The sequence below is a fragment of the Ochlerotatus camptorhynchus genome, unplaced genomic scaffold (assembly GCF_037179485.1).
Source record: "Ochlerotatus camptorhynchus isolate MF236.1 unplaced genomic scaffold, CSIRO-AGI_Acam_v1.1 ptg000277l, whole genome shotgun sequence".
NCBI lineage: Eukaryota > Metazoa > Arthropoda > Insecta > Diptera > Culicidae > Ochlerotatus > Ochlerotatus camptorhynchus.
Genome location: NW_027040766.1, coordinates 6,815,369 through 6,842,143, shown reverse-complemented (window position 1 = coordinate 6,842,143; position 26,775 = coordinate 6,815,369). Strand labels below are relative to the sequence as shown.

The 26,775-nt window shown below is 42.7% G+C and overlaps 1 protein-coding gene across 15 annotated transcripts in view; it reads left to right on the top strand.

Moving 5' to 3' along the window:
- Positions 1-26,775, top strand: part of LOC135706297 (liprin-beta-2-like) — a 163,627-nt gene that overhangs the window by 123,454 nt on the left and 13,398 nt on the right. For 2 of the 15 annotated variants that reach the window (XM_065227876.1, XM_065227870.1), the window contains 6 exons: positions 19,547-19,906; positions 19,974-20,130; positions 20,233-20,679; positions 21,761-22,278; positions 22,344-22,880; positions 22,942-23,883. In XM_065227876.1, the coding sequence (XP_065083948.1) occupies positions 19,547-19,906; positions 19,974-20,130; positions 20,233-20,679; positions 21,761-22,278; positions 22,344-22,880; positions 22,942-23,313 (2,391 nt within the window). In that variant the 3' untranslated portion in view covers positions 23,314-23,883. Of the gene's footprint in view, positions 1-19,546; positions 19,907-19,973; positions 20,680-21,760; positions 22,279-22,343; positions 22,881-22,941; positions 23,885-26,775 lie in introns of those variants that run through there. The other 13 variants (XM_065227872.1, XM_065227871.1, XM_065227875.1 and 10 more) reach the window with 9 other exon arrangements.

The window sequence follows — 26,775 nt, the reverse complement described above, 5'->3', positions numbered from 1 at the left end:
ACTAATCTATTTCGCACTATTTCTGCTATGCTCTTCTATCACCCAGAACAACAAACGTATCAATGAATGTGTTTGACGTCGAATTATTTTTTTTCCCTCGAGATCGTCAAGTCGACGATGACAGGAGCACATATCGTGGTAGGGGTAAACAATAGTTGCAATTTCCAAACCTACGACTGGATGCCTTCCTTCAAATAACAACTGAAGTGCGGTAAAAAATCGGTAGAACTGTTTCAAACACACAGTTGGTACTTGAGCGGGTCGGTTTTCATCTCTTTTTGCCAGTGGTGGCGGGGGGGGGGGACACACCCCTCACCATCCCTCTCCAAAGGGGGAGTTTGGTAAAGAGAGATGAAAAAAACCGATTTGTACCTTCCTTAAAAGTTGTTCTAGCTCGCTATTCTAATATCTATATACAATCTTCAGACTGCCGTACTCTAACGGAACTATCAACTCTATGCTTTCATCTACTCCATCTATCGTATAAAAATTACCACTACAGTCTGTTATTTGAAATTAGCATCTTCAACTATGTCGAATTATTACCGAAACAGAAAGTCGATGAAGAGAATCGATCAAAATCACTTGCACTCCTGCTTCCAAGTTTGGTTACAAGATTACAACTCTGGAGATCATTTTGTGTGGTCATGGGGGGCGTGTGGTTCTGAATATGGCGATGAGTGTGCAAAATGCTATGCAATGGCATCTTCCCTATTTGCGCACGCCCGAAGATCGGAGGCGAATGCCACTTCGACTTGTTTCGTCTACTTACTACTCTCTGATGACTGTGTTGGGGAAGCAGCATATGCATGTACGTTATTGGTGGATTTGTAAGTTATTTCAACGATTTTCAACAATGCTTGACATTTACCACTTTTCCAATAATTTCTTGTTGGAAATCAACAGTTCGATTGCTATCGATGCGTGGAAATATTTATGATCGATTGGTGATAAAATTATTGAAATTGGTCCAGGGACAGCTGAGTTATAAACGTTCAAAATCTTTCATAATTTCGTTACATGTTCCATTTTCGGTTTTCACAAAGTGTACCCCCATATAGAAATCATAGACGTAGTCCTACGTCAAAAGAAGATCTTTGGGATGCGTGGAAGAAATTCTCTTTCTGGCTGTTAAATCCATTGTGGATATTTTTGCGAAAATTTCAATCATTGATCAATATTGTTCCAAGCGCACTTGAAAGTTTTCGTCTTAATATTAGACAATGTTTCTACCAGGACTGCACAGCAAGTTTCACTTCCTATTTCCTAAAAATATACATCTGTTTATGAGGTATCATTATTCAGAAGCTTAAGACGGACACGACCTAACCAACGCTGTACGGACCTTAAGGACAAGGTTGACTGAATCCTCAGATGGTCGTTGGCATGGTTGATTTGCCTTGTAAAATCACCGGCCATTTGTGGATTCTAACAATCCGAACTTCAATAGAATCCTGCCATACGGCACATTGACAAATTTAGAGGGGAAATGTATGTAATGTCGGCCTAAATGTCCCTAATTTGGGCCCATACATAAATTCAGCAATCGACTAAATTTTCAATAGCAACCAAAAATATCCAATGACGCGTTTATCTAGATAAAATTGATAAATAGTAGATTTTTAGCGATGGGCCCAATCTTAGATCCATAGGCCAACATTAGAGCCATTTACCCAATCATATTGAACCCATTATTTTTCCCACATTTACTGTGATCAGTAAATTGATCCATTGTAGTACATCTCGTGTCCTTAGTTTAGTGCATGTTGTATTGCCATAGATGTAGTCTTACAATAGTAGGTCCCCAAGAAACGTGCTCAGCTTTTTGGCTCAGCTCTAGTACTATCTTCGGTCCTAAGCTAATTGGTGCACCCCTCGAAACATAGGAAAATCCACGAAGTACCCATTTTATCTGTCTAACTTTCATAGCGAATCAAAACAAACATTGTGTACTACTAGAATTTTAACTAGAATGGGATACGTTAAGGTTCAATTTACTTTGATGCTTTTTGGAAAATTTCAAAAGCAGTTTTTTCCGACGCATTATTTCAGATTGCAAAAAGCTCGCACTATTCGATTCCTTTTGATATTTTACACAAAATGACGCGAGCTTTTTGCAATCTAAAATAATGCGTCGAAAAAAACTGCTTTTGAATTTAAAAAAAATGCATCAAAGTAAATTGAACCGTTTAACACATACAATATATCGTTCGAGTGAACATCACTGATCGTTTATCTTTCAGACCGTATTTTATCGCTAAAAGGGTTTCGACTCTTACACCGGACATATCAGTTCTCCCTCCTTAAGACATAACGCTAATTTAACTAGATTTCAATACATGCGATAAATTTTCCAATTTCAGGTAACTTTCAATTTCAAATATCGAACTCGAAATATCTCTCAGATAATTCATTGATAATTCGTATTAATTCAATGCAATCACTTTTTCTTCTTCACGTGACTCCCAGGTCTCAACGAAGGTATAAGTTCGTCTTCATTGCTTCTGGAACATCGCTCGACTTCTAAACGGCGCCGGTGGTGTAGTGGTAAGCGTGATTACCTCTCACCCCAGCAGGCCTGGGTTCAATCCCAGTCGGCGCCGCCGGGATGTTCTGAGGCATAACATCTCTGATCACGCCTTCCTTCGGATGGGAAGTAAAGCCGTTGGTCCCCGGTTCATGAGTTGATGGGTCGATAGGTAGGGTCCAGGTGTGGGAGCTGCCTTCCTGGCACGTCGGTACCATTGGTGCTCAGCACGGAAAACAAGATCGACGGAAAAAACAAACCAAAGGAAAAAAAAAATCGCTCGACTTGAATCTTCCTCCTCCTTGTTCGTTTTTGACCGCGAATAGCTTCTCGTAGCGATAGGATTGCGTCTAGCCTGCTTGAAGCGCCTGTATAGCTGTCCTTTGATGGCACCAATGGTACATCTGGAAATCCTTGAATCTCTTCCTCGTCAGAAACGCTGTTTTCTCGTGGCCTCTTTTCTCTCTGTATAGGTATACTAATCGTCGTGGTAGTCGGCCGCTGATCAACGATGCGCAGTTGATTCCGATGTGCATTAAAGGTGTGGCTGAATAGACGTGATTATGTTTTGTTTCTCGAGGGAATCCAAATGAGCAATGACCTTCTCTATTATTTTGAAGGGTACCTCGCATGCCTTTCAAAACACCGGCCTTTCATCCTTAAGCACAAGATTTGCCCCAAACCCAGCTAGATCCGTATGCTGAATTTCCTTCCTCACATAATACATAATACATGGATAATTTTCGTCTTCGTCCTCTGAATCTCTTAGTCGTAATCTTTTAAAATCATAACTGTCAATCGGCACAAAGTTTACAGTTTTCCGATTCTGAAACTGAAAACAATTACGTTTTACATGTCCTCGTTTTCTACAATAATTACAAATAACATTTCCATTGGAATTCCCTCACCCGTACCCACGACGTTCCTTATAATTTGCTTTTGGTTTACTCTCGTAATATGTTCTGTGATCAAACCGGTTATTATACGGAGATACACGACCGCGTTCCCTACTCGTGCTTCTACTGCGACTACTATATTGTCTACTGTAGCCTCGCGATCTCGGTCTATTATCCCTGTTCCAACCATCCCGTTGTCCCCCTTGACCTAACCGATATTTCACCGAATTCACGCTCCGATATTCCACGTTCTGCTCATCCATTTCTTTTGCTCTAAGTTTTGCTAACTCTGTTCTTACTACAATTTCCTCTACTTCTTCCAATGTCATGTTATCTTTCATTAAAAGCTTGTGCTTCAAATCCTGATCTCGTAATCCAAACATTATTCTATTCTTTATCGCTTCATTTTTATGCGCTCCAAATCCACATTGACTTGCTAATAATTTCAATGCTAGTACATAAATTTCTGCTGGCTCATCAACTCCTTGAATGCGACCATTGAATTTGTGCCTGTACATCATATTTGGCTGCGTTTTATCCAGTCGTTCCTTTAATTTCTCTATCATCTGAACATAATCAATTTCAGTTATATCTGTCTCCGGGTAAATTAGTTTTATTTCATCAAAAATAATTGGTCCACTTAAGGTAATGCATAATTTTGTTTTAGCTTCAGGAATATTATTTAAAGAAAATAAAATATTCATGCGTTCCATATATTTGGAAAAGCTGGAACCATGTACAAAATGGTCCACGCTTCCGATTAAAGAGGACATCGTAGCAAACGAAAGCCAACAATCGATGAAACCACCCTAGAATGATTCAATTATGATAGAAGGTCGTATGAATAAAAGCGTTTGTACTTTACTTTTCCCGTAAGAAAAGCATGGGAAAGTAAAGTAAACTCTTTTTATTCATACTTTAGAGGCTTAAAATGACTTACTTGACTTCTTTATGTTCTTACTTTTCCACGTTGTTGTTCGCGTTCGATGTGTCAGTGGTACTTACCACCCGAGACGGCTAATACATAGGTGTAACAGTCGGAAGAAGTGTTAGTTTGTTTACTTAAATGAACCATGCCCATTTTGTTATGGCATGTTTGCTATACGAAATGCGCCTAGCGAATTTCACATCAAAGATTGATTAATTGAGTAGGAAATCAGTTTGGCACGGCATTTGTGACCAGCATACACCTTCCGGTAGTATGAAACAGGTCAAAAACTGTTCAAATCCGCAGATAAAATTTTTGTTTTGAATTTCTGTATAGCAAAATAGTGAACTTTTCGTGAACATTAACGGCAAAGAACTCACCAACACTGGGAGACTGTGAGTTCCTGCCCACCTGTTCATTTTCCATCGTGCTTACCACCGGCGTTATTCTCACGAAGGCGTTATGAGCTGCTCACTCACAAAGGCGTTACGAACTGCTCGCTCTTAGTCGTCACTCTTTCCCGTTTGCTATCACGCCGGTCACTCACGACCGTCGAATTCCAAAGGCGTTTTCTCGGCTCTGCCTCTCGCTCACTCACTTTTTTCGTATTTCTTTAGCTTTTCTATAAATTTTCAACGATGAACGTAATGCTCTTATACACTTTTTGCTAGCCTCACCCAATTGTTTATTGCTGCTGCCACACAATGCCGGCCTTCTTTTGTACGCACTACCGGAAGCTCTATTCAATACTTTGCTATAAAAAAAATCCAAGATGGTGTTGTCAATCAAACAAAAGAAATATCACAATGGCCGCTTTTTCGTCTGGATAATCCATGTGCTGATAACTGCCATTTAAATCGCTTGTTTTTTTTTTGCCACGCAACTCCTTAAAAACGCGTGCTTCCTATATTCTTTTTTTTTTTTTTTTTCCTTTGTTTTGTTTTCCGTCGATCTTGTTTTCCGTGCTGAGCACCAATGCTACCGACGCCAGGAAGGCAGCTCCCACACCTGGACCCTACCTATCGACCCATCAACTCATGAACCGGGGACCAACGGCTTTACTTCCCATCCGAAGGAAGGCGTGATCAGAGATGTTATGCCTCAGGACATCTCGGCGGCGCCGACTGGGATTGAACCCAGGCCTGCTGGGGTGAGAGGTAATCACGCTTACCACTACACCACCGGCGCCGCTTGCTTCCTATATTCAATGTATTTAAATTTCCGAATTAACGCTTTTCACGAGCCACCTACTGTAGCCAAAATTTCTCAGCTCACTGACAACGCTAATGACTGGTCTTCAACATACGAAACCACGATAGATTTTTCACAGTCCACTCACGGCAGGCCAATATGCACGCTACCCACCCTAGGCGAGTAAGAGAGGTTACACAGTCGGAAGAAGTTTTAGTTTGTTTACTAAAATGAACCGCTCATTTTGTTATGGCAAGTTTTGCTATAAGAAATGCTCCACATCAAAGGTTGATCAATTGCGTAGGAAATCAGTTTGGCACGGCATTTGTGACCAGCATACACCTTCCGGTCGTATGAAACAGGTCAAAAACTGTCCATATCCGCAGATAAAAAATTTTGTTTTGAATTTCTGTATGGCAAAATAGTGAACTTTTCGTGAACATTAACGGCAAAGAACTCATCAACACTGGGAGACCGTGAGTTCCTGCCCACCTGTCATTTCCCATCTCGAGACCGACACTCGTCTATATTGCAGCTTCAACCGTTTAGCACATACAATCTACCGTTCGAGTGAACATCACTGATCGTTTATCTTTCAGACCGTATTTTATCGCTAAAAGGGTTTCGACTCTTACACCGGACATATCACCTACCTAACTACTAATAACTTAATCTAATTAGAAAGATTGCGTATGATCTGGTGATTTGATCTCAGACAGGCGTCTCTGAACCTTTTGAGGCTGAGCGTACTCCACTCCTCTAGTTTCTGAAGACCAACTAGGCGGTGGATTTCAGAATTTCGAGTCCGTGGGAGACTGTTGAGGATCATCCTAAGGATCTTGTTCTGGATCTTTTGGAGTTTGAGGTCACGGCACTCAGCACAGCACATTCACAAAATACCACCACCCGACAGGGGAGGAACGTCTGACGTGAAAATATTGAATAGGATAGGCCCAAGCAGGCTACCCTGAGGGACCCCTGCATCAAAGTTGAACGTATCAGAGGGGACATTGTTCAAGTAGCTCTGGAATGATCTGCCCGACAAGTAGTTTTTGATGATCTTCACGGGGTAGATCGGAAAGTTGTATCGATGCAGCTTGTACATACACTAGACCATCATGCCAGACATTGTCGAACGCCTTCTCGACGTCCAACAATGCCATGGCAGATGTATTAGAAACGGACTTATTCTGCTTGATGATGTTAGTAACCCGTGCGAGTTGGTGGATGGTAGAGTGGCCTTTCCTAAACTCGAATTGCTCTTTGAGAAAGATGTTATTATCATTTTAAAACACCAGCAGACGGCTGAGTATCAACTTTTCGAATAACTTCGAGATGGAAGACATGAGTCTGATGGGGCGATAGCTTTTGGCACTGGTAGGATCTTTGCCAGGCTTGTGTATTGGAATCACTTTGGCTAACTCCAGCATGCAGGGAAGTAGCCAACCTCCAAACATTTGTTGAAAATAAGGGTAAGATGGTTGAAGAAGTCAATACTCAAGTTTTTCAACTCGTGGTTGACTACACCACCCACGGTCTTCGTGTTTTTAGTGCTTCTAATAGCTGCTATCACCCCATCAGCCGATATTCTACTATCATCATGCTCTACTACGGGGGTGTCAGCGACTCTAGATATTGTCTCCAGTATGGTGGCTCACCATGGTTTGGCCAAGATTATGCATTGGCCTTTTCAACTGGGGTTATGAGTAGGGATAGGTCCAAATTCTGGTCAACAGAGAAAAGCGAAGGGATCGGTCTAGACTTATTTTTCAAAATTTTGGTCATCTTCCAAAATGGTTTTGCACAATCTGGTAGAGAGCGAATCTTGTTAGCAAAATCGTTATTTCTGAGTTCCACCATCCTGGCCTGGATTATTTTGGTTAGTCTATTGGCATTGGTCTTCAAGTGGGGCAGCCCAGAACGCTGGAACTGCCTACGAATGGTGTTACGGAGCCTGATAAGATCTTTGGTTGGACTGTCAAGGTTCAGAACAGTGTTGGGAAAATATCAAAAAATCCAATCTCATCAACGCCCAAGATCACGCTTTATTTTCGTAGACAAAAATCAACAAGCAAACAACTGCGGTTGATTTTGTAAGCTGTGATATCGCAGCTCGGAATATCAAGCTAACAAAACTAACCAACTGCAAATCTCACCAAACTGTGGTGAGATTGAGTTTAATGATTTTTGCTTTACACCCGAATGCAACCGAAACTTCCATAACGGCTTGCAGCAGTCCCTTCGCGTCTGCCATCGGTGAAGATTAAAAAGAGATAGCTAGCTATGCTTTCTCTTTCTAAGAAAACGATGTGCAATGGAATCATTTTCAACTCTCAGCTTGATTTTAGCACGGTGTGAATAAACTCGCAATATCAAAGGAGCTTGTAAAATCAACATCAAGCATGATATTTTGTTCCAATATCACGCGTGATATTGCGAGCGCCTGAGAGCGGGAAAATATCAATTGATTTCTGATTTCACCAACACTGGTTCAGAGTATGACTCACCTGTCTGGATGCGGGTACGTGTTGCTCACTGGCAAGGGATATCGGCTCTTCGATAGTTTTCAGGCACTGATCGACTTCATCGAACGACTCCGGCAACCCTGCCAAAATGAAATCTGTGTTTTTGTGTTGATAAACTGTTAATTAAATCCTGTGTGTTGATAATCTATTAATTAAATCCATATAAACGTCATTTGAAGAATGATTGATCCATTTTTCTGATACATACAAAAAAATAAATAAAAATGTGTGTATCATAAATTACTTATGGTTTAACAAAGAACAATACCTCTGACAGTTCTCATTCTCCTTTTTCATTCAGCAAAAAAAATATCCATAGATAAAAATGTTGGTGATGATAAAATTACACGGAAGTGAAAAAAAAAATTGTATTGAAAATCGAAAGTTTCATTTTAAAAATATTTGATGATGTTTTAAAAATCTGTGTAATTTTTTAAAATCCTAGGAATCAGTAATCTGTGAATACAGAATCTTGGTTTTAATAACTCTGAAAAATCTGTAGAAATAAAGATTTATCTGTAGTTTTGGTAACCCTGGACTCCGGTAGGACGTCGTAGTCGATTGCTGTGTCCACACAGCGCTGATACTGCTGCCAGTTGGTAGGTAATTTCGCCGGGAAACTTGAAACCTATTGGCCGAGGAACCTACTTCGGCCACCACCGGATAGTGGTCTGAGCTCAGTTCCTGATAGGCGATAGGTTGCGATATGTTATCGCCAATGTTGTTGATGAAGATGTCGATGGTGGCATGAGCTCCGGATGGTGATTGGATCCTCAGGTCCAATTGTAATAAGAATTCAAAGTTAGTTCTGAAATTTTGTTTAAGGGAGCTCTGATGAAAATTCCATGAAAATCCCGAGTTCTCCAAAGATGGTCTCTGCGGATAGTTCCGAAAATAATTCTGGGGTGAGTTCTGAAGATACGAGAAGAAATCCAATTAGCGGAGCCGTAAAATCATGAGGCATAAAATCTCTGCTCACCCCTTCCTTCCGGGAAGTAAAGCCGTTGGTCCCCGGTCCATGAGTTGATCGGTCGATAGGTAGGGTCCAGGTGTGGGAGTTGCTTTCCTGGCATCGGTAGCATTGGTACTCAGTACGGAAAATAAATCAAGCATTAAATAATACTTCTAATGGAATCGAATTTTGAGGGTTCAGTCTCAAAGGAATTCTGAAAAATGTTTCAAAGGTATTCTGTGATTGATTTTTGTTTGGAATTCTGAGCAGAACACGAATTAAATTTCCTATAAAATTCAGGGGAGACGTCCAAGATTATTATAAGCAGAAATGTATCACATTTCTGAGGTTAGGTGCATGGAATTTCTAAGGAGAATTGAAGTAAATTTAAAATGCATTTATGAAACCTCCAGAAAGTTTCTACAAGAATAATTAAAAAATCGAAAATAATCTATTTTAACTAATCATGTGTTATTACTTCATGCGTGAAGTTGACGATTTACATAGTTGAAGATCTTTAACGTCAAATATCAGATTTAAAGTGGAGATTTCATACGATAGATTAGGAGATTAAATTATACAGTTGATAATTCCGTTATAGTACGCAAGTGTGAAAATTGTATGTAGAAAGTAGAAAGCGAGTGAAGGACAATTTTGAGGAAGGTACGAATCGGGTAGAGCAATCGGGTAGATGCTTATCTCAGATGGCGACTTGATTGTGAAACAATCGATAGAACTGTTTCCGCACATCGGAGGTACATGAGCAACTCAGCGTTCATCCCTTTTGCCTACCATCCCTCATTAATTGATGAGTTTGGTAAAGGGGATGCTCTATCCGATTCTAATATATTTCCAAGAATTGTGTTGATTGTTCTGCAAAGAATTTCAAGAGGCAAGTTTAAAAGAAGGGGAATGATTCTAAAAAAGTTCTTGAGGTTATTTTGAAGAAATTCTGTGGAAATTTCTTAGTGAATTATCAAAGTTATCTGCCTCGGTATATCAAAATTTCAAAAATTTCGAACGGAGAATTAAATTCAAGATCTTTAAAAAAAATGCTATCGTTGTTATGATATATTTAACCCTATTTAGCCCCGTAACGTGGGTAGATCACCTTTTCATGTTATGGTACGGTGATGTAAGATCTACCACCGATTCCTAGTCCTGAATACTTCAAACTAGGAGAATAGCATTTTTCAGTAATCAAAGGAACACATCTTAGTCCTTGGTACTTGTTATGCCTTGTTGATAGTGACAAGACTCGGCTTTGTCCACCGAGGATGATCTTGAAACAAGGAAAACATGAGTTTGTTAGTCTTCATATATGTGATTCCTAATTTTCTATTCTTTGTTCTCTAGTTTGAAGTAGTCAAGACTAGGGTTCTGATGCATGGTCAATATCAGTGTCATTGCTTAATTTTGTTGCTAAGGAATCCAATTTTTACTGACAATGGGGCGCGCCTTTGGAGGGTGTTCCAACTCTCCGAAGGGTATAAAAAGAAGGACCTTTCAATTGGAATCGATTCCTTGCGATGAAGGCAAGCATTACAACTGTATCAAAACCGAATACTCCATAATTGCTCAATAGTGATGGAGTAATACGACATGCACTAAACTAAACATGGGATATAAATACTACAATTCATCACATTACTGGTCGCAGTAGTTTTATGCCCTGAACAGAGGAGAAAAAAAACTTTTTGAGGCTAGTGGCTTTTTGTGGTTTATAAATTGATTTAAATGTATATCGCACAACCAGTAAAATAAAAAACAAACTTAGTGAAAATCCGGGAATTGCTATAACTGAATAACGTAAGCAAAAGTAAATTATTCAAATCACTTCAAATGCTCTAAACAGGAGAGGTTGTGAGATTCGATGAAATTAGAGGAATTTATTAAATGTGATGGTAGGTTCCATGACATAAAAAGTCTATTTCAATATCAAACTGTGTTTGAATTTCTAAATTACCATATAATGGTTATTTATTTATTATTTAGAAGTCACGATTTGGTCACTATTTTCGTAATTTTAGTCACTAAAGTTACAACTATTATATCACATCAGCACTACCAGCCCTGTCCTAACCATATCATGCGACATCTCAAATCACATCTACTCGACAAAATATGACCAATAGTTCTAACTATTAATATCAGAGCCTTATGGCCATCGTAGAACCGGGAAACGATTCTTGAAAAATTGGGCTCATTTGAAAACAACAGGTTTATAGGGCCTATGTAGATCATGCATGACCTATTGTCTTGAATATCAGATTTTCTATGTTCCTTAAATCGTCATGGAGGTCGGATAATTTGTTCTACAAGATGGATTGATCTCGGGCAGACGTCTCCATCGATTTATAGCGACTGTAACATGATCACGACGCATGGTACTCTAGTCACATAGGAGTATTGAGCGAAATCCCAAAACATGTTAACTTCAAAAAAATATAACTCAAAAACGAAAAACAACATATTGTTGATCTTGTGATGTAATGTGTAAAAAATTTAGCTTTTGGAGGGTCACAATAGCGATTAGCTGTAAAGATGAGCAACGCGATAAGCGAGCAATCAGCAATCATAAAATCGTTAGTTGTGACCTTCTCAAAGCAAAATTGACGAATTTTATATGTCATACACAAACTTTACCACCTCTTCTCGCTTCTTACAAATAAAAATTATCATTATAGTATCCCATAGTTTCATAATCTAATCTAATCTAATCTAATACAAACGCAGCCAGTGCGAGAAAGCATACTGGAAAATGATTAGGTTAGATGAGGTCTAATCATTCTTCTTGTCTAATTGATGTTTACAGCATATCTGAGATATGATATAAACATCAATACGGTCAGGCCTACTGCACTACTAGCATTTTAGCTGTAATGAGCAATTGCAAGCCTGTAAAAAAGTATAATTGTTTTTAGGAAAAATATAAAAACATATTGCGACCTCTATGTACAAACCATATTTTGATCTTTGAAATCGGCCCAGTGGTTCAAAAGTTATGTTTGAATAAAAAAAGTAGAAGGGTCTGTGCCTAGGGGCACGAACGGAAGCTTGACGTAGGACCGCTAGTGGACGGAATAAATGTGAAGAGCATTTAGTTCTTTTATTTGATCAATTATCCATTATCTCAACTCTTTCCGTTTTTTTAATTTTAGGCGTACCAAATTTGTAGTAATTTTTTTCAAAGAGAAAGTTGATTAAGAGAATTAATCAATATCACTTGCACCCCTGCTTCCAAGTTTGGTTACAAGATTACAACTCTGGAGAGCATTTTGTGTGGTCGTTGGGGGCTTGTGGTTCTGAATATGGACAAACAAGCAGAGATAAATTCTATTCCAACTCTTTACTGATGTAAGCTTGATGGCCCTGAAAAGGGCCGTTCTATTGAAGAGGACATCCATGGCCACTTACGCTTGGCGTGTTTAGTGTAGGTGACAGCATCACGGACCTCATTTTCCAGGAACACCTTCAGCACACCTCGTAGATCAGACCGGAGATACGTTTGACACCACCACGGCGAGCCAGACGACCGATGGCGGTTATCTTGAAGAACTTTACGATGACGCTTGGCGCCTCCTTTACCAGACCTTTTCCTCCTTTGCCACGACCAGTCAATTGTTGCTTGATAGGTGCGAAGGAGTGGACTAGCCACCACCTTCCTTACTGCTGCTATTGCTGTTCACCACGCCGTCCGAAGCGAAAATGAGCTAATGCCTTTAAATGCCATTTTTTTTTTTTTTGCCATTTAAATGATCTTTATTTCTTGTGATTGTGTGGTTTACATGTATGAATTTTTTCAAGTGACACAGATGCGTCTTTTCAACTTTAGTACAGTGAGATTTTAATTATTATTTACAGTTCCTAGTCCTATCAGGTCTATTTTAAAGTATGACCACCTTGGTGGGATTGGTTTGATTTGAATTGGAAAAAGGAGACTACTTATAACTACTATTTACAACTACAACTAACCTTCAACTACTATGTACACCTAACCTACTATATACAAATTGCTTATCAAAGCATGTTCTGATAAATTACATTTTTGTGCAAATTTAGTCTTAATTTTGTTAATTTTGGAATCTATTTTGGCAATGCCTGCCTCTTCATGTAAATTTGTTATTCTAGTGTCGAAAGGACGATCAAGAACCATCCTCAGCACTCTATTCTGAGCTACCTGAATATTGTTCCTGTGAGTCTGTGCACATGATTCCCACACCGGAGCTGCGTAGAGGATCGCAGGTGCTATGATTTGTTTGTAGACGGCCAGTTTGTTCACCCTTGAGAGGCGGGATCTGCGGCAAATCAGCGGATACAGACTCCTAACCAAGGCGGAACACTTGACTACGGTTTTCTCCACATGCGAGCGGAATAGGAGCTTTTCGTCAAACAACATCCCGAGATAGGTTACTTCGGCGGACCACTCAACCCTTGTGCCATCCATGATTACAGTACAAGAGGGAGCCGGTTTTAGTTTGGGTGATTGTCGATGGAGGAACATGATTGTTTGTGTTTTGGAAGCATTGATTTTGATTTTCCACGTGGTGGCATAATCAGCAAAGGCGTTAAGTCATCGTTGAAGTTTGTTCGTTATTTCGCGAGGCATCCTTCCTTTGACGGCTATTGCGGTATCATCTGCGAACAGGAAAAACACGCAACCGTCTCCAAGGGGAGGAATGTCGGAAGTGTAAATGCTGTAAAGCAAGGGGCCCAGCAGACTGCCTTGCGGGACTCCTGCTGGGATGGAAAACGTGTCTGAAAGACAACCATTCAACGATACCTTAAACGACCTTTGCTGGAGGTAGCTACGGGTGATTTTAACCAGATGTAATGGAAAGTTGAAGTTACAAAGCTTGTATACAAGCCCATTGTGCCAGACATTATCAAACGCTTTCTCAACGTCTAATAATGCCATGGCTGTAGACTTGGATACAGCCTTGTTACTTCGGATGTTATTCATCACCCGTACTAGCTGATGATTTGTGGAGTGCCCCTTCCTGAACCCGAACTGTTCCGGTAGGAGAATGTTGTGTTTCTCGACAAATTTGAGCAAACGATTGAAAATAAGTTTCTCGAACAATTTGCTCAGCGCTGAAAGGAGGCTGATTGGTCTGTAGCTTGAAGCTAGCGTTGGGTCCTTCCCGGGTTTGCGGATAGGTATGATTTTCGCTGTTTTCCAGATACTTGGAAAGTAGTGCAGTTCCAAGCATCTGTTGAAGACAGCAGCCAGCAGAGAGTGAACCTTCATGCTGAGGTTTTTCAATACTAGGTTGAATATTCCGTCAAACCCGGGGGCCTTCATGTTTTTGGTGCATTTCAGCGTTGAGCAAATCTGTTCCACTGTGATTCTATCCTCCGGAGGGATGGCACAAGGGGAGGAATCAAGGTTGAGTACGCATTGCTCTACCTGAACTTCGAGCGGACTTTGGATGTTGAAGCCAAGCAAGTGCGATTTGGCAATATGCTCACCAATCGCATTTGCTTTCTCCTGAGGGGTGATTATGAGCCGATCGTCATCATTTTCATCTTTGAGTGGAGGAATGGGTTTGGGGTGCGTCTTTAGGACCTTAGCTACCTTCCAGAATGGTCTGGAGCGGTCGTCCAGATTCTGGACAAGCCGCCCGAAACTTTCGTTCTGGAGTGAGACCATTCTGGAAGCAATCTCCTTGTTCAGATCGGCCATTTCACGTCTCCTCGCTACATCTCCGGTTCTCTGGAACTGGCGTCTACGCACATTTCTCAAGCGAATCAGTAATTGGGTGTGGGAATCAATGGCAATAAACTTACCCCTCACAGGAACTCGTCGGACGCACGCCTCGTCAGCCACGGTTATGGCTTGGTGGAGTCCCTCCAACGCTCGGTCGATGTTCTCCACGGTGTCAAGCGACGGGTTGTCGATGATGTGCCTGTCTACCACGCGTCCAAACTGGGCCCAGTTTACGCGATGGTAGTCCTTGCGCAGGCTTGAAGCAGGAGCCACGTTGCAGCCCAGTTCAGCCACCACCGGTTGGTGGTCGGAGCTGAGTTCGTTCAATGCTACCGGCTTGGACAAGCCGATATTTGTCAGGAACAGGTCTAGCGTCGATGGGTTGCCAGCCGGTGAGATAAATGTTGGCTCATCCGAAAACCAAACGGAGTACAGCCCATGTTGTGAGTGGTCGAACAGCAGACGACCGTTCTGGTTCTGCTGGTAGTTCCGCCAGGCCTCATGGCGAGCATTCAGATCTCCTCCAACTACGAAGCGGGAACCGGTACGGGTGATGGTGGACAGGTCTTTTTTGAATTTAGCCGCTAGTCCACTGCTGGCGGCACACTGTCGAGGGCAGTAGACGGCGATGAACTGGACGTATCCAGTCGACGACTCCACCTCCACACCAAGGGCCTCGATGATAGAGGTGCGGATATGAGACAGAGTGTGGTATTTTATTCCTTTCTTGACGACGACCGCAACACCACCCCCCCTGGAGCTGGTGCGATCAAGCCGAATAATGTTGTGGTCAGGCAACCAGAAGCTGTCGCCGGACTTTAGATGGGTCTCTGATAGGAGGCCCACGTCGATACTATGCTTGCGGAGGAAGTCAGCAAGCTCGAACTTTTTGGCTCGTACAGAGCAAGCGTTCCACGTGACTATAGTTAACGGTTTAGACGCCATACCGAATGATAAACTTACCGAGCACTTGGATCTGTTCGGGTTTGTTGCGGCACTGACGAAGAGCGCTGGTCATGTCGACGAAAATCTTCATCAGCTCATCCGCAGAGAAGAGATCGGGATTGGCGTTTTGTGCTTCTGGTTGCCTCCAGAATCCAGGGGGGGATGGAGAGCTTTGTCCAGCTGAGGCACCAGACGTTTCTTGACGGGGGCCGAATTGCACCCGTGGATTTGCTTGACCATGTTGCGTACCACGAAGAGGTGGGAAGTCCTCCACCCTGAATGCCGGAGTGTTTTCCTTCTTCCGTCCTGGTTGGCTTCTTGTGGACGCTTGCTTTCGGATCCGCTTGAAATCCTCGCGTTTGGGACACTGTTTGTCGGACCCTTGATGAGCTCCACCACAGTTGGCGCATTTGCATGTTTCCGACTCGTCGACAACGCACTCGGAGGAAACATGATTTTGGGCGCATTTGCCACAGCGCGGATTGATGTAGCAGTTTCGGGTGCCATGCCCGAAATTCAGGCAACGCTGACACTGGGTGACGTCGTGACGGCCGCCACGGTATGGCTCCCATTGAACAATGATGAAGTTGATGGAGCGGATGGCCTTCAACGCATTGAGCGTCACCGTTCCCTTCTGGAAATGAACCAGGAAAAGGCAATCCGGGTACGTTTTCACGTTTTCGTCTCTCCTCGTCATCCGGAAGACTGCGATTGGGGCTAGCTTGTAACGGTCCTTAAGTTCTTCTTCGATCGACTTGGGGTTGAAGTTCGGTAAGCCCCTGATGACTACCTTGAAGGGCTTCTCACCGGGGATGTCATGTGTGAAGTATTCCGCCCTGGAATCCTTCAGGTACTTCACGGTTGCTTCGTACTCCGCTTTGGTACGCAGCATCACCTTGGTGCCGATCCTGCTCAGCTTGAATTCAGCTGCAACGCCCAGCGATGTGAGATCGCTAATGAGCGTGTTGAGTGGCACTTTCATCACCACCAGTGGAGGAAGCTTGACTTTTGCCGTACTCGGGACGGCAGAATTTTCATGCTCGACGGTAACGCCGAATTCACCGATGTCGCTGACGTTCGTCATGGTGTCACGGCCACTCGCACCATCGGACTTCTTCTTCCTTTTCTTCGTCCGCTTCACTTCCGCTGGTAGGGCATTCCCAACATCGGTGGGAAGAGTAGCGTACCTATTTGTGATAGGTACGCACGAGCTACCTTCACCACTATTCTCCGCTTTCTCACGGAGCTTGCTCCGGGAGCGCTGCCTTCCCATCACACGATGAAACCGGCACTACGACACGAACAAACGCGCAACTCGAACAACTCGACTGAGCGAGCCAAAACCGGACTAAACTGCTTGACTACTACACTATTCGAGCCTCAGTTGGAACCATAAATGTACATCAACTGGACTGAATGAGTGAAGTGCAAACAATCGACTGAAACCTCCTTTAAATGCCATACAGCAGCGCTCTTTTATATCTTTTCAGGTTAAAGCAGAATTATGTGCAACCAAGTGGTAAAAAAGCTACAAAGACTCCTCCCATTATGAGTAGTTTGCTATCAAGTAGCGACACTGGCTCTTTTCCTTTTGCGTACACCGCGATTGAGAACGACCCAAGTTTGAGTTTACTTCACTCATAATCGCCAAAAGTACAAGAACTCAGCGATGAGTAAATTTGTCTCATGGTTTCCTGTGGAAAACCTAAAACATCTGCCAGAAAATGAGGAAATTGATGAAAATTTTATTCAGTCTCGGAGTAGTACCAATAGACCGAGTGAATCCAATATTTACTTTTCTCAAATTCGGAAATTTTTCCCTGGAAAATCCTGGAAAAACCTGGGAAAACATGTGGCAAATTTACTCATCGCTGAGTTCCTGCACTTTATTTCTTATTTCTGAGATAACTAAACTCAAATTTGGGTCGATCTCATTCGCCGTGATATCACCTTGAAAGATATCGGCGCCGGTGGTTAGCGAGATTAATTCTCTCACCCCAGCAGGCCTGGGTCCAATCTCAGTCAGCGCCACCGGCATGTTCTAAGGCATAACATATCTGATCACGCCTTCATTCGGGAAGTAAAGCCGTTGGTCCCCGGTTGAGTTGATGGGTCGATTGGTAGGGTCCTGGTGTGGGAGCTGCCTCCCTGGCGAAAATATCCGGCCGTGGTGAATCAAAGTTGATCAAGGTTGATCAAAATAATTTGTACCCCTGCTTCCAGTTTGATTGAGTATGAGCATTTTGTGTGATCGTTGGTTCTGAATATGGACAAACAGGCAAACTGTAATAAGCTTGGTGGCCCTGAAAAGAGCCGTTTTGTTGCCAAAGTTGGTGATGATTTAACCTCCGAAACCAAACAGAGTGTCACTTCAAAACGTAGATGACATCCATGGCCGCTTACGCTTGGCGTGTTTAGTGTAGGTGACAACAGCATCACGGATCTCATTTTTCAGGAACACCTTCAGCACACCTCGTAAATCAGACCGGAGATACGTCAGACACCGCCACGGCGAGCCAGACGACGGATGGTGATTATCTCGAAGAATTTGCGTTTGGTTCTGAATATGGCGATGAGTGTGCAAAATATTACGAAATTCCATCCTCCCTATTCGCACGCGCCCGAGGATCGGAGGCGAATGCCACTTCGACTTGTTTCGTCTACTTACTACTCTCTGACGACTGTGCTGGGGAAGCAGCATATGCATGTAGGTAATTGGTGGATTTGTTAGTTAATTCGACGCTTTTGGACAATGCTGGACATTTACCAGTTTTCAATAGTTTCTTGTTGAAAATCAACATTCGAAAGCATTGTTATCGATGCGTAGCCATATTTCTGATCGATTGGTGATAAAATTATTGAAATTGGACCAGGGGCAGCTGAGTTATTAACGTTCAAAATCTTTCTTAATTTGTTACATGTTCCATTTTCGGTTTTCACAAAGTGTACCCCCATATAGAAATCAAAGACGTAGTCCTACGTCAAAACAATCAATTTTTGAACCATCCTAGCATGGAAATGGTCACCCTTATGATAAAATAACGGACTAATATTTTGCGATAAGGAGCAAAATTACCAATTTTTACGAAATTTTAAGAACCACTATATCGATTTGCTATGGAATGGCTCTATATTGAAAGCCCTCCCGATTTACTTGAAATTTTGCATTATTGTTTTTTTTTGGGTCAATAATTCACATTTGAGCTAACATTTGGCCATTTTGAATCTCGCAATTAAAAACTTCAAAAAGGCGTATTCCACATATTCCAACTAATAATAACTCGAAAACATTAGTTACAATCGAAATGACGTGTGAAACAAAGTTGTAGGGAAAAATAATTACTTTTCAGGAAAAATAAACACGGCAAAAAATGTCAACACATTTTTGGTTGCAAGTCCAATCAAAATAACACAAAATTTCCAAGTTCAAAATGTGACCATAACAAACAATTACGCAAAGTTTCATGCAAATCGAAGAAGTTCGAATCTGAAATTCATTTTTTTTTTTACTATTTGGCCCGGAAATGCTCGAAGACACGTGAGGAAACTTTTTTGATCTCGTTGAAGACTATTTCCCAAAACACCTGGCATCCCTGCTAAGAGGCCCTGGGGGTGGATGACTCGGGTGTCATCCCTTAAAATTTGGTGCTTCTAATGTATAAAAATATAACTGCATGGCTCAATTATCAATTATATATTAACAAATTTCTGCCATAATGTATGTTCTTTATTTCACCAAACTTTTACTTAACAGCATGAATACTCTCTTCCTTTTACACTAACTCAATTTAAATAAAATCAAACGATCCAAAGCAGCGAAGCTGTAAGCACTAATGAATTCCCATTGCATCCTCTCTCTTCCCTTCTCAAAGGAAATGCTCTCGCGATCGTCACTGGAAACGCAAAAATTGGAGCTAATGTCCGCCATGAGTGAACTGAAGCTGCAGCAAGCCGCCTTGGAACGGGAAAACCTGGAGCTGCGATCTAGTCTGATCAACGGAACCCCCCTCAGCAATGGCAACCACCTGAACGGGGGCATCCTCAATAGCAATACCCTGAACAACAACAACAACAACAGCAACAGCATTGCAGCTAGTCTTCTGCGACGGACCGGTCGAATGGTAACGTCCACTCCGGGCAACTCAATCAACTCGTCCCCGCTGCATCACGGTAGCCACGGTAGTCTACCGCAACAGCAAACGGCCACCTCACCTAGTCCCGTTACACCAAAAGTATGCCGTCCCGGAACGGAGTCTTCCAGAATCCGAACTTCACTAATTCAACTTTCACCCATTTCAGACGCCCCCCGCGTCCTACCGGCAGCGGGTGGACCTACACTACAGCAGTCTTCCACGGCAAGCCTTTGCCACAACGCTATCGACGGCCAGTGGTTCCAGTGCGGGCAGTTCCGGCGGCACCGACGCCAACGCCAACCTGAAGCGCAACGTAGCATTCGGTAATTGTTTGACCACCCTAGAAACCTATATCAATGCCATCAACCTTGAAGCCGAAGCAGCGGCAGCAGCTGAAGAATCTGCTTCTGCTTCCTACCTTTCAGCTAAAACTCTGGTCACCGGTGCCAATGGCGCGCCACCGAACCGACCTGCGGCTGTAAATATGTCTGCATCGATGAATGCCCTCTCGCTGTCCGCTGCGCTTGGTCAGTCCAATTTAAAATCGCTGAAACAGACGTCCGCTTCGGCGCAGAACATCTACTGTTCGGTGGAGCCATATGCTCCTTCCGGGATGATCGAATCCAAATCCGATCGATTGATCGATTTCGAGCAGGACCATTCGGAAAGGGCTACCACGGAACCGCCCCCGGGTGGGCCGGCGGACAGTTCCACGAATTCCACTCCAAAGCTGGCCGCCGCCAGCAGTCCCATTTTGGATCGAGAGTTCCACCAGCGATCCAAATCGCAGCCACAGCCTTTCTCCGTTTCCGCCGATCCACTGCAGACGATGCTGATTGGGGAGATTCGTGGATTTTCCGTGCCAAATCTAGGTTCTATGTCCCATGCCTTGAATTTTGCTGTTTGTTTCATTCTTGTTGGTCTGCCGTTTTCCCGAGGCTTTCGCGGCTGTTTTGGATAGTTTCGTTTTGCTTTTTCTCTTGTGGTCCGCCGGATGCTGGTCGCGCGGATGCTGATGCGTGTGTTCATTTGTCTTGTCGGTTGATGTTGTTTGGTTACTATTAACACATTTGGCGATACGGAACGGTACTTTTGATGATTTAGATGGTCGTTAATGTCATAGAATTTCCCTATGACCAATTGGGCAATGGATCACTCAATAGACAACTTTTACAAGGTTCAAACACCGAAAAGTAGACTTGAGATACGCCATTGTGTAATTGGTCAATGTGCTCTTAATCGTGGCACAATTCCTCTGTATAAAAACCGATCTATTGTCGTCCTTCAATGATCAAAAGTTGCGTTCGTCAAAATTAACTTGCTTGTTTCGATTTTACTCATAATTCCGGAATGATTTGAGATTTGAGCGTAACTGTTTTTGTAAACAATGACTTCAATCACCGATTTCTTGCGAATAAAAACTCAAACAAACTATACCAACTGCTAGAGGAATCACTACCCTGTCTGATTGTTTTGTTAGATTTTATTCGCGAGAAATCGGTCATTGAAATCATTGCTTACCAAAAGAGCTGCGCCCAAATCTGGAATCACTCCGGAATTTGGCTCATTCCAATCCCGATGTACTGTACTCCTTTGGCTGTCACCCCTGCAATGTACCCATCAGCGATTGCCACCGGAAGATCCAACAAATCCAAGACTGGCTCTGTCGCTAACAACAAAATTCTCCAAACCTCAAGTTGTGTTTGTTACATAATACCGCTGAACGATAATTAACACTGCATCTCGACGTCCATATCTAATACAACCAGTGCAAGTTCAAATCCACATTACCAAACCTCGTGTTGTACCGCGCTGCCGAGAGCTGAACTATCCGTCAACTAATGCAAAATGACCTTTTATTTAACCAATTTTCTGTTCTGTATAAACAGTGACCAGTTACCAACTACCCCAAACAACAGGCGACTAATCTCAGTTTAATTTTAATCCACGCAGCCGACTCGGAAACCCTGTCGAACGATCGCCTGGATGGGCAAGCTAGTCAACGTAGCTACACGCCGCAGCCTTCACCGTCGCCGTCGATGAGTCACAAAAATCTGAAAGGTTTGAGGAACATCTTCGGTAAGATCAAACGAAGCAACAGCGGTACGCTGGAGGACGTCGACCCGGGAGAGTTCAAACGAGGTGGGGTCCGTGCGACGGCCGGAGCAAGGTTGGGATGGAGTTCAGAGTTCCGACGACCGGATAAACCTTTTAAGGAGTGGGACCTGGAAGTGCTGTGCCAGTGGTTCGAGCAGATGGGACTCAGTATGTACGAGGAAGAGCTTAGACGATGGCTGAAGGTTGGTGGAGCGCCCGAACTGGTCCGAGCGTCACCCGTGGATATTGAAAAGGAGTTGAACCTGAAGAATCCACTGCACAGGAAGAAGATCGTGCTGGCGATCGCCGACCTAACCGAAAGCGTCGATGCGGATGTGTTGCTCAAGAATGCGGGCAAACTGGATACACCTTGGGTAAGTTCGACGATACTTTGATGGAGCAAAACAGTAGATAAACGTTTCTGTCGTTTGTTCCGCAGATAATTCGATGGTTGGAGGATGTAGGACTGCCGCAGTACAAGGATAGCTTTATGGCAGCCAGGATGGATGGTCGCATGCTGCACAAGCTTACCATGGATGATCTAGTCACTTTGCACGTGTCTTCCTGTGTGCATGTCGCCAGCTTACGGCGAGGCATTCAGCTGCTGCGGGAGCAAAAATGGAATCCGGATTGCTTCATTCGACGATCGATGGCCGATGAGAGCAGTGGTACCAAAGAAGACGTGCGGTTGTGGACTTGCTATCGGGTTATGGAATGGCTCCGGGCGGTGGACTTGTCCGAGTACTCACCGAACCTGCGGGGTACTGGTGTCCACGGTGCCCTAATGATGTTTGAGGTGAAATTCACCGCCGAACTGCTAGCTGAACTGCTTAGCATCCCACCGAGCAAGACACTGCTCCGGAGGCATCTGGCAACGCATTTCAAGGAACTCCTGGGAAGAGACATCATCCAAGTGAAACGAGACGCAGAGAATACGCTCGGATTCCAACCGCTGACGTTGGCTGCCAAAATCAAGGTAGAGTGTTTCCCTATTCCTACATCTGTTTGAAAAGCCTTACTCTTTCCTTCCATTGTAGACCCCAAAGAAGTCGCAGTTTTCGCTGAAGCGTAAGAAGAGCTCCAAGGGCGGGGACGAGTGGAGCGACTACGTCTGCCCGATGGGTGGTGACTCAGGTCAGGAACATCTTCCTCCCCAGCAACAACAGCAACAATCATCATCGCATCAATCACTGTCCACTGCATCCTCTTCCTCCTCCTCGGTCGCGGCGGCAGCGGCTGCGAGCTCTGCCGACACTTCCGTTGTTACTACTACCAGTGCCACTAGTGCCAGCAACTACCAGCAGCACAATCAGCATAGCTACAACTCACATGCTTCTCCCTACCGCGCTAACACTAATCCTGTCACTAGCAATGCAAGCGTGGCTGTAAGTTGTCAATCTTGTTCCTAACCTGTGGGTCAATGTGTGTATGTTGTATGATTGTGTGGTTCTGTGTTTTGGGGGGCAGATGATACAATAGATCAAGTGTTCGTAAAGCTAACCTCACTTTTAGAGAACAGTGCACGGTCCCTAACGCCACTTCTTGTATACCTTTAATTTTGTATCAGAGTAATAGGAAGTAAATAAACCACCGGAAAATGTCAAAATTTTGAGGATGAAAAGGGGATGTTGTCAAAATCCGTGCACTTAATGCATTCTGCCTTTTATATGAGAGTAAAAGCGGATAGCAACCAAGGAAGCAAAAATATCTCCAAATGACAAAATGACAAACGATCAACGAGTCGAACGATAACGCTTTGTCAGAAGTGGAATGCAATAATGATATAAACTTCTTCCTTTTTTCATGACAAGCAGCGCGTACGACACAGCTCTCTCGGAGCGGTAGAAGGAAACGATCAAATTGATGGCAAGCTGCTTCACGAAGTAAAGCCGAAGATGATACACGTGAATGTTTTTGTTATGTCTTTTCACGATTCCGATCAAGCTATGTCCTCAACCATGTATATTAGAACAAAGCTGGCTAGCAATATATCATTATCCGTCTACCACTCCGATCGAGCTTAGTAATACATACCAACAATCAATACGAAACTAACGTTTTTAAATTGGCTCACTACTTGACTAGCCTATTGGTCCCAAGCAAATCCACTAACGTACTCCATTCTAGTATGAATTCCAGTACTACACTATGTTTGTTTTGATTCGCTATGAAAGTTTGACAGATAAAATGAGGGGTTAGTGGAATTTCCTATGTTTCGAGGGGTGAATCGATCAGCTTGGGACCGAAGATAGTACCAGAGCTGAGCCAAAAAGTTGAGCACGTTTCTTCGGAACCTTCTGGTCTTAGAGTTACATCTATGGTTGTACATCATACTGCGGTCGTGTCTAGGACACAATCCTTTAATTTTCTTTAATTTTCAGAAGGGCAAATTAGGGGAAATTACTCCAATGCTGGCCTATGGATAGAGCTGGAAATAGGGCCTAACAGCTTTTGTAAACAATGGCTTTTCTCGATGATTTCTAGGAATTCAAGGCACGCCAACGCAAACCATCACAGGCATCGGGTAGGGGAAGACTTCCCATACTTGATGGTGATATTGATTTGATTGGGCGAGCCTTGAGTTTCTAGAAATCATCGAGAGAAGTCATTGTTTACAAAAGCTGTTACGGCCTAATTCCAGCTCTATCTAGAATTATCCATTCGCATTTTATTATAGGATTGTTAGATAATGCTCGTTTGGCTCATGTTTTGACAGGTCACGCTACTCGATTGGCTCAAGATGATCGCTTCCGCGAATCTCTATATCTGGAGTAACATTTGAAATGGGCCTATGTCAAAAACGTAAACAAGTCGGATTTTGATACCATTCTTTAGCACCGCTTGATAGCTACTAATCGTGTAGGAAAGTTCCGCATAATCCAAGGGGGGCGGCTCTATCTAAGATGCAGGAATTTTTTTGTTCTGCTGTTGTGAGATGCACTCGCGCTTAACAGTTAAAAACACGATTGATTATGATTATGCAGATTTTGTGCAAAAAGGTGGAGAGCGATGCGAGTAGATGGGTTTAGATGCAAGAGATGAAAAAAGATTTTTCGTAGGTTGATTCGCTATTGTGAGATTTTTTTTTACCATTTAAAATCGAGATTTAGATTTGTCGCACCCCTTGGCATAATCGAGAAAAATCATTAAAAACCATTCATTTCAAGACCAACAATTGAAATGGCCTTAACTCAATTTTGTAAAAAAAAAACCTTGTAAGGCCATTTTATCGCGAACCGAAACCTTCATTCGCAAACCTAAACCACAATCGGGTAGAGGAGAATTTTCCCTACCTGTTCATTATGTTGGTTTGCCTTTGCGGACGTCGGTTCGCGAGAAAATGGCCTTACATGGTTTGTTTACAAAATGGAGTTAAGGCCATTTCAATTGTTGGTCTTGATTTATTTCATTTCATTGATAGGCCTACCCGCATAAACGATAACCATAAAGAATGCCTAACAACCTATTCGGGTTATCATCCCAACAATATGTGGTACGGTGGCACGATTTGTGGTATCGTTCATGTATGGTGCTCGTTTATTAGGGTAGTGACGTAGAAGGGCCGATGATTGAAAATTTTCAACCAAAAGCTAGGCCCTACTGCTTGAGGTAGGGCCGATGGTTTGTTTTGAATTTATATGACGTTGCGAAAAGGCTTAGGCCACGGCCAGGGTAGACGCGACACGCGACGCGACGCGATGCGACTCACGCAAGGAATAATAATAAATAATAAGATTCTTTTGAATTGGTCGCGTCGCGTCGCGAATCGCGTCTACCCTGGCCGTACCCTTAGCAAAGGGCGTACCATTGCTGATGACAAGAACAACGGCTTAAAAAAAGGGTCTATTCATTGAAAGATTCACAAAAATGCTTATTAATTTAGGAAATTAAATTGTTATAGATTTTCATAAATTTTTTGAAAGCTTTTCGCATATTTTGGATGTTGTATACTGAGATTCAGTAACTGTTGTTATTGTGAACAATATAAATGACTAAAATGCTTCAATTTTCTTAAATATGAATTGAAAAGTGGCGGAAAAATTTAAAATTCATTTCTGGTTTGTTTACGTTTTGGACATAGGCCCATTTCAAATGTTACTCTAGATATATAGTATTACAGCGGAAATTCGTTCGTTGGGGGCCCGTTAGTTGGGTGTTCGCTAGTTGGGCCATGATCCAATTAAAAGGCATCTGGATGCCAAAATCTCATATCAAAATAGATTAGACAATCAACCATAAACTCTTCCTAGGGGTAATCATATGCGTTTTGAACTGCGCATTCAATATATTGTGTGCAAACATATGGTTTTGTCAGTGATATGGTATTTGATCGAAACATTTGAATTTAATTTAAAATTACAGAAGAAATCTAAAGCACTAATTAAGCACATCAGTATTTTGCTTTTTCCACTCAGTTTCAAGAGCAATTTGTTTCAATCTGAATTATTTTTTGTTTAATCTTTTTAACCGCAGCAGAGGACACGCATACCCCCCAACAAATTTTAGCCTTCTGTCAGTTGACTTAATTAACGAATCGAATTCGTTAGTTGGGCCGAGGTGGTGGCCCAACCAGAGAATTTCGGCTGTACTTGGTTGCTTTATGTGTTTGGATTCGCTGATAGCAACAAATAGCCTTCACTGGATCTGTCGAAGTCGTCGAAGTCCATTGGTGGACACATTTGTTTAGATTATTACATATTGCGCATTGCTAGAAACATTTAGTTTATCAGTTGTGCGCAAACGCTTATAACACTACGCTTTTACGATAAATCTTTTATCCGGTTCCGGGCAACTTATCCTTTGGCTCATAAGTAATAAGTGCGCTGAAGACACCAAAAAGATGTAATGTAGAACCATAGTTTTAGTTTAAG